This window comes from Oncorhynchus clarkii, chromosome 2 (assembly GCF_045791955.1).
Source record: "Oncorhynchus clarkii lewisi isolate Uvic-CL-2024 chromosome 2, UVic_Ocla_1.0, whole genome shotgun sequence".
NCBI lineage: Eukaryota > Metazoa > Chordata > Actinopteri > Salmoniformes > Salmonidae > Oncorhynchus > Oncorhynchus clarkii.
In genome coordinates, this window is record NC_092148.1 from 75,450,857 (window position 1) to 75,468,227 (window position 17,371).

At 41.7% G+C, this 17,371-nt stretch overlaps 1 protein-coding gene across 3 annotated transcripts in view; it reads right to left on the minus strand.

Moving 5' to 3' along the window:
- Nucleotides 1–17,371, minus strand: part of LOC139373668 (inositol 1,4,5-trisphosphate-gated calcium channel ITPR2-like) — a 173,009-nt gene that overhangs the window by 72,551 nt on the left and 83,087 nt on the right. For all 3 annotated transcript variants that reach the window (XM_071114505.1, XM_071114515.1, XM_071114495.1), the window contains exons 38-45: nucleotides 15,739–15,844; nucleotides 12,353–12,540; nucleotides 10,933–11,125; nucleotides 8,979–9,241; nucleotides 8,388–8,588; nucleotides 7,708–7,818; nucleotides 1,361–1,456; nucleotides 1,176–1,295 (exon numbers count right to left, since the gene is read on the minus strand). In XM_071114505.1, coding sequence (XP_070970606.1) covers nucleotides 1,176–1,295; nucleotides 1,361–1,456; nucleotides 7,708–7,818; nucleotides 8,388–8,588; nucleotides 8,979–9,241; nucleotides 10,933–11,125; nucleotides 12,353–12,540; nucleotides 15,739–15,844 — 1,278 coding nt within the window. The remainder of the gene's footprint in view (nucleotides 1–1,175; nucleotides 1,296–1,360; nucleotides 1,457–7,707; nucleotides 7,819–8,387; nucleotides 8,589–8,978; nucleotides 9,242–10,932; nucleotides 11,126–12,352; nucleotides 12,541–15,738; nucleotides 15,845–17,371) is intronic.

Consider the following 17,371-nt stretch of genomic DNA (forward strand, 5'->3'; position numbering starts at 1 on the left):
AGTTGTAGCAAAATGGCTAAAGGACAACAAAGTCAATGTATTGGAGTGGCCATCACAAAGCCCTGACCTCAATCCTAGAGAGAATGTGTGGGCATAACTGAAAAAGAGTGTGCGAGCAAGGAGGCCTAAAAACCTGACTCAGTTACATCATCTCTGTCAGGAGCAATGGGCCAAAATTGTGGGAGTTATTGTGGGAACCTTGTGGAAGGCTACCTGAAACATTTGACCCAAGTTTAATTATTTAAAGGCAATGCTACCAAATACTAACTGAGTGTATGTAAACTTCTGACCCCACTGGGAATGTGATGAAATAAATAAAAGTTGAAATAAATCATTCTCTCTACTATTATTCTGACATTTCACATTCTTAAAATAAAGTGGTGATCCTAACTGACCTAAAACAGGGAATTTTTACTAGGATTAAATGTCAGGGATTGTGAAAACTGAGTTTAAATGTATTTGGCTAAGTTGTATGTATGTATGTAAACTTCTGACTTCAACTGTACACAGTGGTGGAAAAAGACAAGGCAGATGCTCAGAAGTGTGGTGACTTTTACTGATAAACAGGAGCAATAGCTAAAAGGGAATGCTTGGGTTATGTGTGTTATGTGTGTGTATATGAATGCTTGAGGCACGTGTGTGGTATGTAATGTATGTAAATTTGCACATGTGGGGTTACACGATGTGGGTTGAGCGTGTGTGCAAACTTCTGTATGTGCTCATGTGTGATTGGTGTTATTTTGGAAGTGCAAACAGCCAGCCCCAGAGAGCTCAGTGGTCATGATGAAACCAGTCCGTTGGTGGGACAGAAATACCCTGTCTGACACTCTATTTTGGGTGAAAGACAGAAGTGAAAACCCGCTAGACCTGGTCTGTCTGAATCAACACAGGAACCATTTCTTCCATTGAAAGTTACATCCCTTATCACCTGCTGAAATCACACAAAACAAGCCTATATGAATACACCTACAGACATGAATCATTAGACTCACCTGGCGGTGGAGTAAGAGTGTGACACAGGCGAATGATACAGTATGTGAATTACCGTCTTTTTCTGTGCCACTGACTTTGCCTTTGTCATTGGGCCCTTATTAAAGTATTAATACGCAGGTGCACAAATTCTCTCCCACACACACACTCAACCATGCTTGTAATAGCACACGTCATGGGGTTACCTGGTGGGCCAGGATGTAGATGTTGTGTCCTACGTCTTTTGGTTTGATCTGGTCTCCTATAGAGTTCTCCTCAGCTTCACTCTCCAGGCCCTGGGCATATGCCTCCTTCATCACATCCACCTGGAACACACGTTGTCAGTAAAGTGTGTATTTGTGTGTGTTAGTGTGTGTGTGGATTCACTCACCAGCTCCATGGGCCTCATCTTGTAAAGGATCTTCTCGGCGTTCTCGCTGTCATGGCGACTCTCCATGATTGCCAGCAGCAGCTTGGAGGCGTTGTTCTAGCACAGAGAGACCACGACACATGACCATCACATCCTAACCCACTCCACAATCTGTTACCCGGCGGAAACTGACTTCAAAATCAGTACTATACGAAGGCAGAGACCAACCGTGTTGAGCCCCACCTGTTAAACATACACTACCGTTCAAAAGTTTGGGGTCACTTAGAAATGTCCTTGTTTTTTTTAACTTCTCTAGGGTAGGGGGCAGCATTCCGAATTTTGTAAAAAAAAAGCATGCCCAAATTAAACAGCCTGCTACTCGGGCCCAGAAGATATGATATGCATATAACTGGTAGAAAACACTCTAAAGTTTCCAAAACTGTTAAAATAGTGTCTGAGTATAACAGAACTGATTTGGCAGGCAACAACCTGAGAAAAATCAATTCAGGAAGTATTTTTGTAGTTTTCTATTCAATGCCATTACAGTATCCATTGACTTATGACTCAAATAGCAGTTCCTATGCCTTCCACTAGATGTCAACAGTCTTTAGAAATGGTTTCAGGCTTGTATTCTGATAAATGAGGGAGTACGAACAGTCTGAATGAGTGGACCCTGAAGTGTCCCAGAGCTTTTTCATGCGCAATCCCGAGAGAGTGCCTTTCTTGTTTACCTTTTATATTGACAACGTTATTGTCCGTTTGAAATATTATAGATCATTTAGGCTAAAAACAACCTGAGGATTGAATATAAACATCGTTTGACATGTTTCTATGAACTTTACGGATACAATTTGGATTTTTTGTCTGCCTGTTTTGACTGCGTTGGATTACTGAAGAAAACTGAGGTTTTTGGATATAAAGAGACTATTGAACAAAAGGAACATTTATTGAGTAAATTAATATCTTCGGAGTGCAACCATATGAAGATCATCAAAGTGTAGGGATTAATTTTCTCTATTTCTGAGTTGTGTAACTCTTCTGCTTGGCTGGTTACTGTTTGCAATGACTTGTCTACTGGGCTATGTTCTCAAATAATCGTAAGGTATGCTTTTGCCGTAAAGCATTTTTAAAATCTGACACCGTGGTTGGATTCACAAGAAGTTAATCTTTAAACCTATGTAAAATATGTTTTGTTTTCTGAATTTTTATAATGAGTATTTCTGTATTTGAATTTGGCGCTCTGCAATCTCACTGGATGTTGGCCAGGTGGGACACTAGCGTCCCACATACCCTAGAGGTCCAAGAAAAATATATTTTTTGTCCATTAAAATAACATAAAATTTATCAGAAAAACAGTGTAATCATTGTTAATGTTGTAAATGACTATTGTAGCTAGAAACAGCTGATACATAGGGGTACAGAGGCCCATTATCAGCAACCATCACTCCTGTGTTCCAATGGCAGGTTGTGTTTGCTAATCCAAAAAAATCTGCCAGCTAAAGAGCAGAACTTGAGAGGAATGTATATCTTCCTCAACGAGGACCATCCTGAAGCTGTGCGCCAGAAGAGGAAAGAACTGATCCCAGCCATAAAAGCTGCCAGAGCATGTGGGGACATTACTTACATCCGCTATGACAGGCTCATTGTCCACCCTCCCTCCCAGAAGAGCCAAACCTATGGGTTCGTAGCTTCAACCCCACAGCACACACACGCCAATTGATTAATAAACTGCTGAATGTATATTTTTTCTATTGCTTTGTTTGCTCTTCTTGCTCTTTTCAGTATTATGTCTATCTCTGATAAGCTACCCAGGAAAGGGATGAAAATATCCCAAATGAATATATGTAGCCTTAGAAATAAGGTTAATGAAATCATTAACTTGCTAACATCAGATAACTTTCATATATTAGCCATTTCTGATACATCAGTAGCAATACAGTGATATAACATCTATAGAAGAGACAAATGCTTATGGGGGAGGTGTTGCTGTATATATATATATATATATATATATATATATATATATATATATATATTCAGGGCCATATCCATGTAATGCTTAGAGAATATCTTATGTCAAGTGTTATTGAAGTGTTGTGGTTGCAGGTTCACTTGGCATAACTAAAGCCTTTTCTTTTGGGATGTTGCTAAAAGCCAACAAGTGCTAACCGTCAGTATCTAAATAATATGTGTGAAATGCTTGATAGTCTATGTGATGTAAACAGAGAGGTCTACTTTCATGGGGACATGAATATTGACTGGTTTTCATCAAGCTGTCTGCTTAAGAGGAAGCTTGTTACTGTAACCAGTGCCTGTAATCTGGTTCAGGTTATTAGTCAACCTACCAGGGTGTTTACAAACACTACAGGAACAAGATCATCCACATGTATCGATCACATTTTTACTAATGCTGTAGAACTTTGTTCTAAAGCTGTGTCTGTACCCATTGGGTGCAGTGATCACAATATAGTGGCAAAATCTAGGAAAGCCAAAGTTCCAACACATGGGCCTAAAATAGTATATAAGATATCATACAAAAGATTTTGCTGTGACTCTTATGTGGATGATGTTAAAAATATTTGTCGGTCTGATGTGATTAACGAGGAGCATCCAGACGCTGCACTTGATGAATTTATGAAATTACTTATTCCAATGATTGATAAACATGCACCTGTTAATTAAGAAACTGACTGTTAGAACTGTTAAGGCCCCATGGATTGACGAGGAACTGAAAAAACTGTATGGTTGAAAGAGATGTGGCAAAGGGAGTGGCTAATAAGTCTGGCTGCACATCTGACTGGCTTATTTACTGCAAATTTAGAAATTATGTGACTAAACGCATAAAAAAAAAAAGAAGAAACTTTATTATGAAGCCAAGATCAATGATATAAAGAATGATGGAAAAACACTTTGGAGTACTTTAAATTAAATTGTGGGCAGAAAGATAAATTCACCTCAATCTTTCATCGAATCAGATGGCTTATTAATCACAAAACCATTTGATGTTGCCAATTATTTTATTTATTATTTTGTTGGCAAAGTGGGCAAACTTTGGCAGGAAATGCCAACAACGAACAGTGAGCAATTGTATTCATGCATAAAAAAAACAAATAATGAAAGAAAAGCATTGCAAGTTTTAATTTTGTATAGTTAGTGTGGGAGAGGTGGAAAAATAATTGTTATCGATCAATAATGTCAAACCTCCTGGCATTGACAACTTAGATGGAAAGCTACTAGGATGGTAGCTGACTCTATAGCCACTCCTATCTGTCATATTTTTAATCTGAGCCTAGAGGAAAGTCTTTGTCCTCAGGCCTGGAGGGATGCCAAAGTAATTCCGCTACCCAAGAGTGGTAAAGCGGCCTTTAGTGGTTCTAACAGTAGACCTATAAGCTTGCCGACAGCTCTTAGCAAACTGTTGGAAAAAATCGTATTTGACCAAATACAATGCTATTTCTCTGTAAACAAATGAACAACAGACTTTCAGCATGCTTATAGAGAAGGGCACTCAACACGTACTGCATTAACACAAATGACTGATGATTGGTTGAAAGTTACCGATAATAAGAAGATTGTGGGAGCTGTACTGTTAGATTTCAGTGAAGCCTTGATATTATTGACCATAACCTGTTGTTGAAAAAAAAAACGTATGTCCTACTTATGTGCTTTTCAACCTCTGCCATAATGTGGATTCAGAGTTATCTAATAGAACCCAAAGAGTTTTCTTTAATGGAAGCTTTTCTAATGTCAAACATGTAAAGTGTGGTGTACCGCAGGGCAGCTCTCTAGGCCCTCTACTCTTTTCTATTTTTACCAAAGACCTGTGACTGGAATTAAACAAAGCAGGTGTGTCCATGTATGCTGATGATTCAACCATATACACATCAGCAACCACAGCTAATGAAGTCACTGAAACCCTTATAGAGTTGCAGTCTGTTTTGGAATAGGTGGCCAGTAATAAACCGGTCCTGAACATCTAAAACTAAGAGCAGTGTATTTGGTACAAATCATTCCTTAAGTGCTAGACCTCAGCTGAATCTGGTTATGAATGGTGTTGCTGTTGAACAAGTTGAGGGGACTAAATTACCTGACGTTACCTTAGATTGTAAACTGTCATGGTCAAAACATATAGATTCAATGGTTGAAAAGATGTGGAGAGGTCTAGCCGTAATAAAGAGATGCTCTACTTTTTTGACACCACACTCCAAAAAGCAAGTTCTGCAGGCTCTAGTTCTGTCTAATCTTTATTATTGTCCAGTCATGTGGTCCAGTGCTGCAAGGAAAGACCTAGTTAAGCTGCAGCTGGCCCAGAACAGAGCAGAACATTTTGATCTTTATTGTAATCAGAAGGCTGATATAAAGACTATGCATGCCAGTCTCTCTTGGCTAAGAGTTGAGGAGAGACTGACTACATCACTTTTTATTTTGTATTAATGTCTTGAAAATCCCAAAGTGTTTGCATAGTCAACTTACACACAGCTCCGACACACGCACTTATCCCACCAGACATGCCAAGGGGTCTTCTCACAAGCCCCACATCCAGAACAAATTCAAGAAAGCATACAGTATTATATAGAGCCCTTATTGCATGGAACTTCCTTCCATCTCATATTGCTAAAATAAACAGCAAACCTGGTTTAAAAAAAACTGATAAAGCAACACCTCGTGGCACAACGACTCTCCCTTATTTGACCTAGATAGTTTGTGTGTATGCACTGATATGTAGACTACATGTGCCTTTTAAAAATGTTTATGTAGTCCTGTCCTTGAGCTGTTCTTGTTTCATGTTTTGTGTGGACCCCAGGAAGAGTAGCTAATGGGGATCCTAATAAAATACCAAATACCAAAATCACTAGCCTGCTATTCACTGGAGTGGATGTGTGGTCGAAATCTGGGTATAAGGATCTCTTTTCCAAGTTTAAAAGGATAAACATTCAACATTGGCCATGCTGTCAATCCAGCATGACTTCTGCCTCATTCAAAACAACTGGAAACTCGGAAATCTCAGACTTCAGAGAGTTCAAGACAACTGGGACCTCAGGGAGAAAAAAAACTAGCTCTGACTGGTAAAATACATTTTGATTTGTCATCCAATACGGAATTCCAAGTCGGGGAACTCTGTCCTCTTTCTAGAGCTTTGACCTGAAGATAACTGACTTCATAATTCTACCTTGTCCCCCCCCCCCCCCCCCCCTGAGTTCCCAATTGTCTTGAAAGCGCCATAAATCTAGAGAATGCCAGACTTTGAAGTCAAAGCTAGATGACAGAATCTGCCCACGAAGGACCGCCGCACAGCACAAGGTGAGTCCAAAACTGTCTTGTATGCTGCTGCATGAATGATGTAATATGCCAGGGAGATATGTATACCGTAGCTAAGAAAGTAATACTAAGTGTATGTTGTATAAAAAGCTGTTAGTAGCCCATGTGCATCACCGTAATAATTTGGTACCTTTCCCCCTCATAACTTAGCCTACTGTTCTGACTTAGTGGTGTTTAAAATAAATGTCATCATCGAATATGGTAAGAGCTTTCATTGTCTGCTTATATGCCCCCTTCATTTATCTTACAGTTCTGACTTGGTGTACAGGGAGAATACTGTAAGAACGGCCCATGTTCTGAATTCTGTCGCTGTACATTTAAAAAGTAGTAGTTATATTGACTACGTCTGTCCTAGCTCGCTCAGTAATGTCTTAAATCGAAATTACAGATTGCCTCTTATCCGCTCGTCGTCCCCTTATGCCATATAGTTTGAACGTCTCCATTGTCAGTAGAAACCACATTTGTTTAAGCAAGTCAGCCATATCAGCTGTCTTTTTAAAAGGCAGTAAATGAGATTGCAAGACAATGCTCCGCTGATAGCCAGGTGTAGCAGTAGTAAGGTTTTGGGACTGCTGTTCGGACTCTGCTGTTGGGACAGCTTTATGTAGGCTCTAACAGTTTGTGGGCACCATTATAGCGCAATTAATGTATTGTTTAGTGGCTTTTCTGGCATTTATCAACATTTTGGGGGGGGGGAGTTTGCCCCACCAAAATGTACATGCTAAAATCACCACTGCCCTGAGGAAAGACATTTGTTACCTATGAAAGGAGGAAAGAAGTTCAGTGCATTCGTCCCTCACATCTCAGCAGATATCACCTTGTAAGGCCATAACACAAGGACAAATGGGTCTTTTAACAAGAAACTGATTCTGAAATGATTGCCATGATAACATGTGTGTAGTATGAATGGCCCACTAATATAGGGCTAGATGGGATAACCTATACAGTATTCATCTAGGTATAATGAACTATTCTCTGCAGCTTATCCAGCTGTTTATATAGGGCTCTCTTAGGGGGGGGTGTGAATGTGTATGGAGAGGTATGCTAACCTTGAGTTCTAGCACCAGGTCCATTCGATTCTTCCCCAAGGGGTTGATGGAGTTGACTATCAGAGCTATGATGATGTCGATTCCGTTGGACTCGTGCTTGGCTATACAGGACTGGGACAACAAGAGGTTAGTTAGTGAGCGGAAAACACTTTAAAATGAAAACAACTTTCCATTGGAGATATAATAGTGGAACTAAAAATGGCAATATTTAAATAGATAGTTCTAATGACAACACCCAACACCCTCAACAATAAGCTAAAACTTCAAGAAAAGTGAACTATCCCTTTAATTAAGATGTTTTAGAATCAATTAGACAATTCTGTTGTCAGTCTAGCAGTATTGTAGGCCAAATGTGTAACGTCCCAACCACTTTTTAAATTGACATGATTCACATCTTACTGAACAACCCCACATATTTGCTGGCAATGGTTTTCATGGCGAAGCTTGAACCACAAAATGCATCTTTGATGGTAAAGTAAGCACAACAACATTATAGTTTTCTGGTGTAACCGGTGGGTGACCCCAGGCCAAGAGGAAATCCTTGAGGTACAACGGTGACATATCGTATAATTTGGGTTTCCTAGTCTCAGGCAGGGATACCTCATCACGAGAACGTGATTCCACCTCCGCTACACTGGCACAGTAATGGGGTGACCTGGTAGGTAGTGGTGGTCCCCTACCTGGTTCTCGTGGCAAGGCCCCTGGCAGTACTCGGTGATTGTCTCCAGCGTCTGCCGGACAAGGTCCACGTTGCCCTCATTGATGTAGAGGCCCAGCAGGCCCAGGCCTCCCGTGGTGCTGCCACACATGATGTCCAGGAACTGCAGAGTCTCACACACTAGGTTGTAGTTGGTCTTGTTGTTCTGGTTCCGCAGGAAGTTCTGGATTCAGGGAGGAACCAGGAGGGGAAGAATGGTGGTTAATATTCATAGAATACTAGTATGACATCCTATCTGAGTGTGAGCACAACTGATCTGGGTTTGCAAGGTCATGCATTTCAGAATAAAACCGTGAGACAGATATTGACAATAATACCCGGTTGTTGAAAATGACAATGATTTAGTCTCAGAATCTAATCTGTTTCCTCAAATGATTTTAAGCCCATCTGCTAATCCTTGTTGAGACGATTGACTTATGATTCATGATTTACTCATCATGTGAACATGGTAAACACCATGAAGTTCAGCTTGTGGTTAGAGGAACTGTGATCTCCCAATACAGTGCCCATATGCTGAGGATCAAGAAGAGGTTTATTCCATTGAATTCAATACCTGCAGGTTCCTGTTGTGGTTCTCACAGAGCAGCTGGAGGTATCGCAGGATAGGCTTCATGATGGTGATGGCCGGGCTCATCTGGGTCTCTTCCTCTTTCTCCTCGCCCCCTCCCCCGGGCCCATCACCGGCCTGGCCGTCCAGCACCTCCAGGTCTGTGTCCAGATCCTTCCGGAAGGAGACAAAGGCCTTGGAGGTGGCTGAGGACGCCTCCTTCAACTGGCCACGCATGTTGTCTTTCATGTGAAGGGAAGAGTCTTTCACTTGAGGAGGAGAAGAGGAAGGGGTGGGTCACTGAAGGGTTGCACAATTCTGGAAACAATCCTAAACATCCTCAGAATTTCTGGAAAACCTGTGAATTTCTGCTGACTAGGGTTGGAGGGTGATTTACTTTCAAGTCAGACAATTTCACAGTGGAATTAAAATTCATGATATGAAAATGTTGCATTATTTTTTCGATCATGTAACCACTTGAATTTCAATTCCTTTCCTGATATTACTGTATTGAAATTAAATGGACCCCAACCCTGCTACTCACTGTGAGCCAATCCATTCCCATGATTGAAAAACAATGTTTCCCCTTCAGTCAAATTGATAGCAAAATTGATATGAAATCTTATTATTCGAAACAACCACTTTTCTCTAATAATTCCTAAATGACTGTGACCCCTCTGACAACGGGTTAACTATGTAGTAAGAGTTTTTGGTGTATCAAAACAACACGTCTGGGTATAATGGTCCTTTGATAGACTTAGTGCTGTGGCCCCTCACATGGCCCCTGACATGTGACTGCAGGCATGGGGGCGAAACAGGAACAGAGAACCACAGAATCACTCCACAGTGTTAAGAGGTCAGTGAAACTACAGGGGAAACCACACAGATTTACACTGTTTTTACTGTAGTCACATTGCTAGTTGAATGGGTTAATGACCTCGGCCCAGAGAGATCGACTGGGGCCTAAGGAGAGAGAGAGAAATGTGAGCGACCTTTCACCTTATGAGTGTATACCTATGTATACAAAAGATGGGGTTTTAAACCTTTGAATGAAGATGCATATACTACACTGTATTACTGTATATTACACAGATGCACTACAAATGTGCATTTCAATAACAGCAAACATACATTATAGGCCTATTATCTGTATGACTGTATTGAGAGCCCGTTTCCCATCATCTCCATGGCGACCTGTAGGCTCATGTTCAGAGCTGACCCCTCATGGCCATTATGACTCAGCAGCTTTAGAACTTAAATCCCTCTTCACCTCACATCCTCCAACATTTCCCCCCTCACTATTTAACTGTCTCTACCTTCCACACCACACTTCAGTCTGTGGAGTCTATGTAGATTTTACAATATCTGCTACATCACAGACATGGTCTGGACTTGGTCTCCCATGAAACAAGGGGAAGGCCAGTAAGGAGGGGAAAGACTGCAGCTCCAGAACTTAATGAATAGGTATATGAATCAAACTAACTTTATTTAGATTTTCTCCACTAACAGTATACAGTCCGGTCCACATTTATTGGCACCCTTGATAAAGATTAGCAAAAAAGTCTGTATAAAATAAATACAAATACTAAGCTATATTGTATGCAAAAAATGTGCAAATATATTTTATACTAATACAATTGCTAAGATAAATATATTTAGTATAAGTAAGATTTGTTTTACTCTAAAAAGATAGGGGTCAAAATGATTGGCACCCCTGTTTTCAATACTCAAAACAGAGAGACATATATACAGATGCCTGATGGAACCAAATACGAGGTATGGAGGAGAGGATCATAGAAACAGAATGACTAGAATGGCCAAAGCCCCTCAGACCTCTGCAATTTGACAGTACACTCATGAGGATCCTCAATATGGCTGCCGTCCCACCCATCATGCAACATTGACTTGAATGAGAATGTCTGTTCTAGTCATTCTATTTCTATGGAGACAAAGAACATACCTGTTTTCCTGAGCCGTATGCCACTGTGACTGACGTCGACGTCCTCCTCTCTCTTCCTGCAGGTGCTGACCTCGAACATGTTGACGGACACAGTGGCCCGGATCTCTTGCTGGGCCAGACGCATGCGGTCATAGAACACCTTGAAGAAGCGCTCCGACTTCTTCTGCTTGTGCAGCTGGTGGTAGAACGAGTTCTGAGGGGGGTGTTAGGGTAGAAATGTAAACGACCCACCAGATAGTTGATAAACACTTGTATTGGAGTGAGTGTGTGTCCAACCGGAATCTCTCTATCTGCGCACATTTACGTATCTGAGTGAGCCTACTCTCTCCTCACCCACTGTAACGGAGTGAGACTACCCCCTCCTTACCCACCTGTATCTGAGTGAGCCTACCCTCTCCTCACCCACTGTATCTGGGTGAGACTACCCCCTCCTTACCTACTTGTATCTGAGTGAGACTACCCCCTCCTTACCTAGCTGTATCTGAGTGAGCCTACCCCCTCCTCACCCACCTGTATCTGAGTGAGCCTACCCCCTCCTTACCCACCTGTACCTGAGTGAGACTACCCCCTCCTTACCCACCTGTACCTGAGTGAGACTACCCCCTCCTTACCCACCTGTACCTGAGTGAGACTACCCCCTCCTTACCCACCTGTACCTGAGTGAGACTACCCCCTCCTTACCCACCTGTACCTGAGTGAGACTACCCCCTCCTTACCCACCTGTACCTGAGTGAGACTACCCCCTCCTCACCCACCTGTACCTGAGTGAGCCTACCCCCTCCTCACCCACCTGTACCTGAGTGAGCCTACCCCCTCCTCACCAACCTGTACCTGAGTGAGCCTACCCCCTCCTCACCCACCTGTATCTGAGTGAGCCTACCCCCTCCTCACCAACCTGTATCTGAGTGAGCCTACCCCCTCCTCACCAACCTGTATCTGAGTGAGCCTACCCCCTCCTCACCCACCTGTCTCTGAGTGAGCCTACCCCCTCCTCACCCACCTGTCTCTGAGTGAGCCTACCCCCTCCTCACCAACCTGTATCTGAGTGAGCCTACCCCCTCCTCACCCACCTGTATCTGAGTGAGCCTACCCCCTCCTCACCCACCTGTATCTGAGTGAGCCTACCCCCTCCTCACCAACCTGTATCTGAGTGAGCCTACCCCCTCCTCACCCACCTGTATCTGAGTGAGCCTACCCCCTCCTCACCAACCTGTATCTGAGTGAGCCTACCCCCTCCTCACCAACCTGTATCTGAGTGAGCCTACCCCCTCCTCACCAACCTGTATCTGAGTGAGCCTACCCCCTCCTCACCAACCTGTATCTGAGTGAGCCTACCCCCTCCTCACCCACCTGTATCTGAGTGAGCCTACCCCCTCCTCACCCACCTGTATCTGAGTGAGCCTACCCTCTCCTCACCCACCTGTATCTGAGTGTTTCCCCCCCGCAGCAGGGCGTTGCCTAGCAGGATGCTCTCCTGGAACACGCGATCATTCTTGGTACTGACGATGAGGTCTATGACCAGCTCTGAGGCTCCCTCACTGTCAAGCAGACACTGGATGTCCACCATGCTGCTGCTCGGCTTGTCAGAGTCCTGGACCAGAGAGCCACCTGCAGATAGATAGATTAATAAACACATCGATTGGAATGGGAGAGGAATTCCTGATTCAGTCTGAATTATGTTGTAGAGGCTTCCATTAAAGAACACCCTCTGTGTTCTGTTAGACAGGTAACTCATTATATAGTAGGGGGTGTAAAGCCATAACATATACAACACCAGTCAAAGCGTTGGACACACCCACTCATTCAAGGGTTTTTCTTTAATTGAATTATTTTTCAACATTATAGAATAATAGTGAAGACATCAAAACTATGAAATAACACATATGGAATCATGTAGTAACCCCCAAAAATGTTAAAGAAATCAAAATATAGCCACCCTTTGCCTTGATGACAGCTTTTCACACTCTTGGCATTCTCTCAACCATCTTCATGAGGTAGTCACTTGGAATGCATTTCAATTAACAGGTGTGCCTTGTTAAAAGCTCATTTGTGGAATTTCTTTCCTTCTTAATGCGTTTGAGCCAATCAGTTGTGTTGTGACAAGGTAGGGTTGGTACACAGAAGATAGCTCTATTTGGTGAAAGACCAAGTCCATATTACGGGCAAGAACAGCTCAAATAAGCAAAGAGAAATGACAGACCGTCTTTACTTTAAGACATGAAGGTCAGTCAAAGTGCAGTCGCAAAAACTACAAAGCGCTATGACGAAACTGGCTCTCATGAGGACCGCCACAGCAAAGGAAGACCCAGAGTTAACTCCTTGCAAGAGGATAAGTACATGAGTTACCAGCCTCAGATTGCAGCCCAAATAAATGCTTCAGAGTTTAAGTAACAGACACATCTCAACATCATCTGTTCAGAGGAGACTGTGTGAATCAGACCTTCATGGTCGAATTGCTACAAAGAAACCACTACTAAAGGACACCAAGAAGAAGGAAAGACTTGCTTGGGCCAAGAAACACGAGCAATTAGACCGGTGGAAATCTGTCCTTTAGTCCGATTTGAGATTGTGATACAGAGTAGGTGAACGGATGATCTCTGCATGTGTGGTTCCCACCATGAAGCATGGAGTAGGAGGTGTGATGGTGCTTTGCTGATGACACGGTCTGTGATTTATTTAGAATTCAAGGCACATATAACCAGCATGGCAACCACAGCATGCTGCAGCGATTTGCCATCCCATCTGGTTTGCGCTTAGTGGGACTATCATTTGTTTTTCAACAGGACAATGACCCAAAACACACCTCCAGGCTGTGTAAGGGCTATTTGACCAAGAGGGAGAGTGATGGACTGTTGCATCAGATGACCTGGTCTCCACAAATCACCGGACCCCCTTCCAGACTATTCGAAAAGCATTCCTCTTGAAGCTGGTTGAGGGAATGCCCAAGAGTGTGCAAAGCTGTCATCAAGGTAAAGGGTGGCTACTTTGAAGAATCTCAAATATAAAACATCTTTGGATTTTTTAAACACTTTTTTGGTGCTATGAGATTCCATGTGTTATTTCATAGTTTATGTCTTCACTATTATTCTACAATGTGGAAAATAGTACAACTATAGAGTAGGTGTCAACTTTAGACTGGTACTGTACGTTTTTCCATCAGCAGACTGATCGATAATGTCAAAGGCTGTACTGAAGTCTTACAAAACAGCTCCCTCAATCTCAGCCAATCATCAGTCATTTGTGTAAGTGTTTGTTGAATGTCCTTCCCTTTAAGCATGCTGAAATTCTGTTGTCAATTTGTTTACAGTAAAATAGCATTGTATCTGGTCAAAAACAATTGTTTCAAAAAGTTTACTAAGGGTTGGTAACAGGCTGATTGGTCAGCTATTTGAGCCATTAAAGGGGGCTTTACTATTCCTGAGAAACAAAATTACTTTTGCTTCCTTCCAGGCCTGAGGGGGCACACTTTCTAGTAGGCTTAGATTGAATATATGGCAAATAGGAGTGGCAATATCGTCAACTATTATCCTCAGTAAATTTCCATCCAAGTTGTCAGACCCTGGTGGCTTGTCATTGTTGATAGACAATTTTTTCACTTCTTCCACACTCACTTTATGGAATTCCATAATTGGATCAGTTATACTTGGATGTGTAGGTTCAGCATTTGTTGCTGAATTGTTATGCCTACATTTGCTAATCTTGCCAATGAAAAAAATCATTAAAGTAGTTCGCAATATCAGTGGGTTTTGTGATGAATGAGCCATTTAATTAAATGAATGATGGAGCCGAGTTTGCCTTTTTGCCCAAAATTGAAGGTGCTCCAAATCTTTTTTACTATCATTCATCTTTGATTCATAGTATAGTTTCTTCTTATTCAGTTAAGTCACATGATTTCTCAATTTGCCATATGTTTGCCAATCGGTTGTGCAGCCAGACTTATTTGCCATTCCTTTTGCCTCATCCCTCTCATCCATACAATTTTTCAATTCCTCATCAATCCACAGGATTTAACAGTTTTTACAGTCATTTTCTTGACGGGTGCATGCTGATTAGTAACTGGGATAAGAAATTTCATAAATGTGTCAAGTGCAGTGTCTGGTTGCTCCTCATTACACACCAGAGACCAACAAATATTCTTTACATCAATAACATAGGAATCACTACAAAACTTATTGTATGACCTCTTATACACTATATTAAGCCCAGCCTTTGGAACTTTGGTTTTCCTAGATATGACTACTATATTGTGATCACTACATCCAATGGATTTGAATACTGCTTTAAAGCAAATTTCTGCAGCATTAGTAAAGAAGTGATCAATAGATGCCGATAATTTAATTCCTGTGCTGTTTGATTATAGATTACAGCCTAAGAGGAAATAACAACCTATGATTACAGCCTAAGAGGAAATAACAACCTGTGATTACAGCCTGAGAGGAAATAACAACCTGTGATTACAGCCTGAGAGGAAATAACAACCTATGATTACAGCCTAAGAGGAAATAACAACCTGTGATTACAGCCTGAGAGAAAATAACAACCTATGATTACAAGCCTGAGAGGAAATAACAACCTGTGATTACAGCCTAAGAGAAAATAACAACCTATGATTACAGCCTAAGAGGAAATAACAACCTGTGATTACAGCCTGAGAGAAAATAATAACCTGTGATTACAGCCTGAGAGGAAATAATAAACTATGGAGGCAGGCCACCAGTAAACATTAATGCAGGTTATCTGCTCACTCCCCACAACGGGGAGTATTGTTAAGGTATAGTTGGGGTTATTCGGGGTCGTGTTTAGTACCTCCAAAGCCTCCAGCCGAGCTGTTCCCGCTCCCAAACTCTGATTTGGAGAGAATCCTTTGATTTCCAAAGTAGCGAGTGAGGAGAATATGCCTTAACACATTTCCCTGCAGGAGGAGAGAAATTGAAAATATTAAATCCACACCAGAATGTGTCTGTTTTATGCCAGACAGAAACATGAACACAGGCAGGCAGGCGCACACACACACTAGAGATAGACCGATTAATCGGAATTGCCGATTAATTAGGGCCGATTTCAAGTTTTCATAACAATCGGAAATCTGTATTTTTGGACACAGATTTTACCGTTTTTTTTTTTTTTTTTTTTTTTGCACCGTTATTTAATCTTTATTTAACTAGGCAAGTCGGTTAAGAACACATTCTTATTTTCAATGACGGCCTAGGAACAGTGGGTTAACTGCCTCTTTCAGGGGCAGAAAGACAGATTTTCACCTTGTCAGCTCGGGGGATTCAATCTTGCAACCTTACAGTTAAATAGTCAAACGCAATAATGACAGTTGCACTCCACAAGGAGACTGACTGCCTGTTACGCGAATGCAGTAAGCCAAGGTAAGTTGCTAGCTAGCAGTAAACTTCTTATAAAAAACAATCAATCATAATCACTAGTTAACTACACATGGTTGATGATATTACTAGATATTATCTAGTGTCCTGCGTTGCGTATAATCTGACTGACCATACAAGCATACAAGTATCTAAGTATCCGACTGAGCGGTGGTAGGCAGAAGCAGGCGAGTAAACATTCTTTCAAACAACACTTTAGTGCGTTTTGCCAGCAGCTCTTCGTTGTGCGTCAAGCATTGCGCTGTTTATGACTTCAAGCTTATCAACTCCCGAGATGAGGCTGGTGTAACCGAAGTGAAATGGCTGGCTAGTTAGCGCGCGCTAATAGCGTTTCAAACGTCACTCGCTCTGAGCCTTGGGGTGGCTGTTTCCCTAGCTCTGCATGGGTAATGCAGCTTTGAGGGTGGCTGTTGTCGTTGTGTTCCTGGTTCGAGCCCAGGGAGGATCGAGGAGAGGGACGGAAGCTATACTGTTACACTGGCAATACTAAAGTGCCTATAAGAACATCCAATAGTCAAAGGTTAATGAAATACAAATGGTATAGAGGGAAATAGTCCTATAATAACTATAACCTAAAACTTCTTACCTGGGAATATTGAAGACTCAAGTTAAAAGGAACCACCAGCTTTCATATGTTCTGAGCAAGGAACCTAAACGTTAGCTTTCTTACATTGCACTTTTACTTTCTTCTCCAACACTTTGTTTTTGCATTATTTAAACCAAATTGAACATGTTTAATTTTTTATTGGAGGCTAAATTGATTTTATTGATGTATAATATTAAGTTAAAATAAGTGTTAATTCAGTATTGTTGTAATTGTCATTATTACAAATACATTTTAATAAAATCGTCCGATTAATCGGTATCGGCTTTTTTGGTCCTTCAATAATCGGTATCGGCTTTGAAAAATCAATCGGTCGACCTCTAACACACACACACACACACAGTGAGGTTCGCTCATTGTTTGTGCTTCCCATCAACAATCAGACACCAAAGAAAAACATATTTTCAATGCTTAATCAACCATGACACAAAGGTTGCATCCCAGA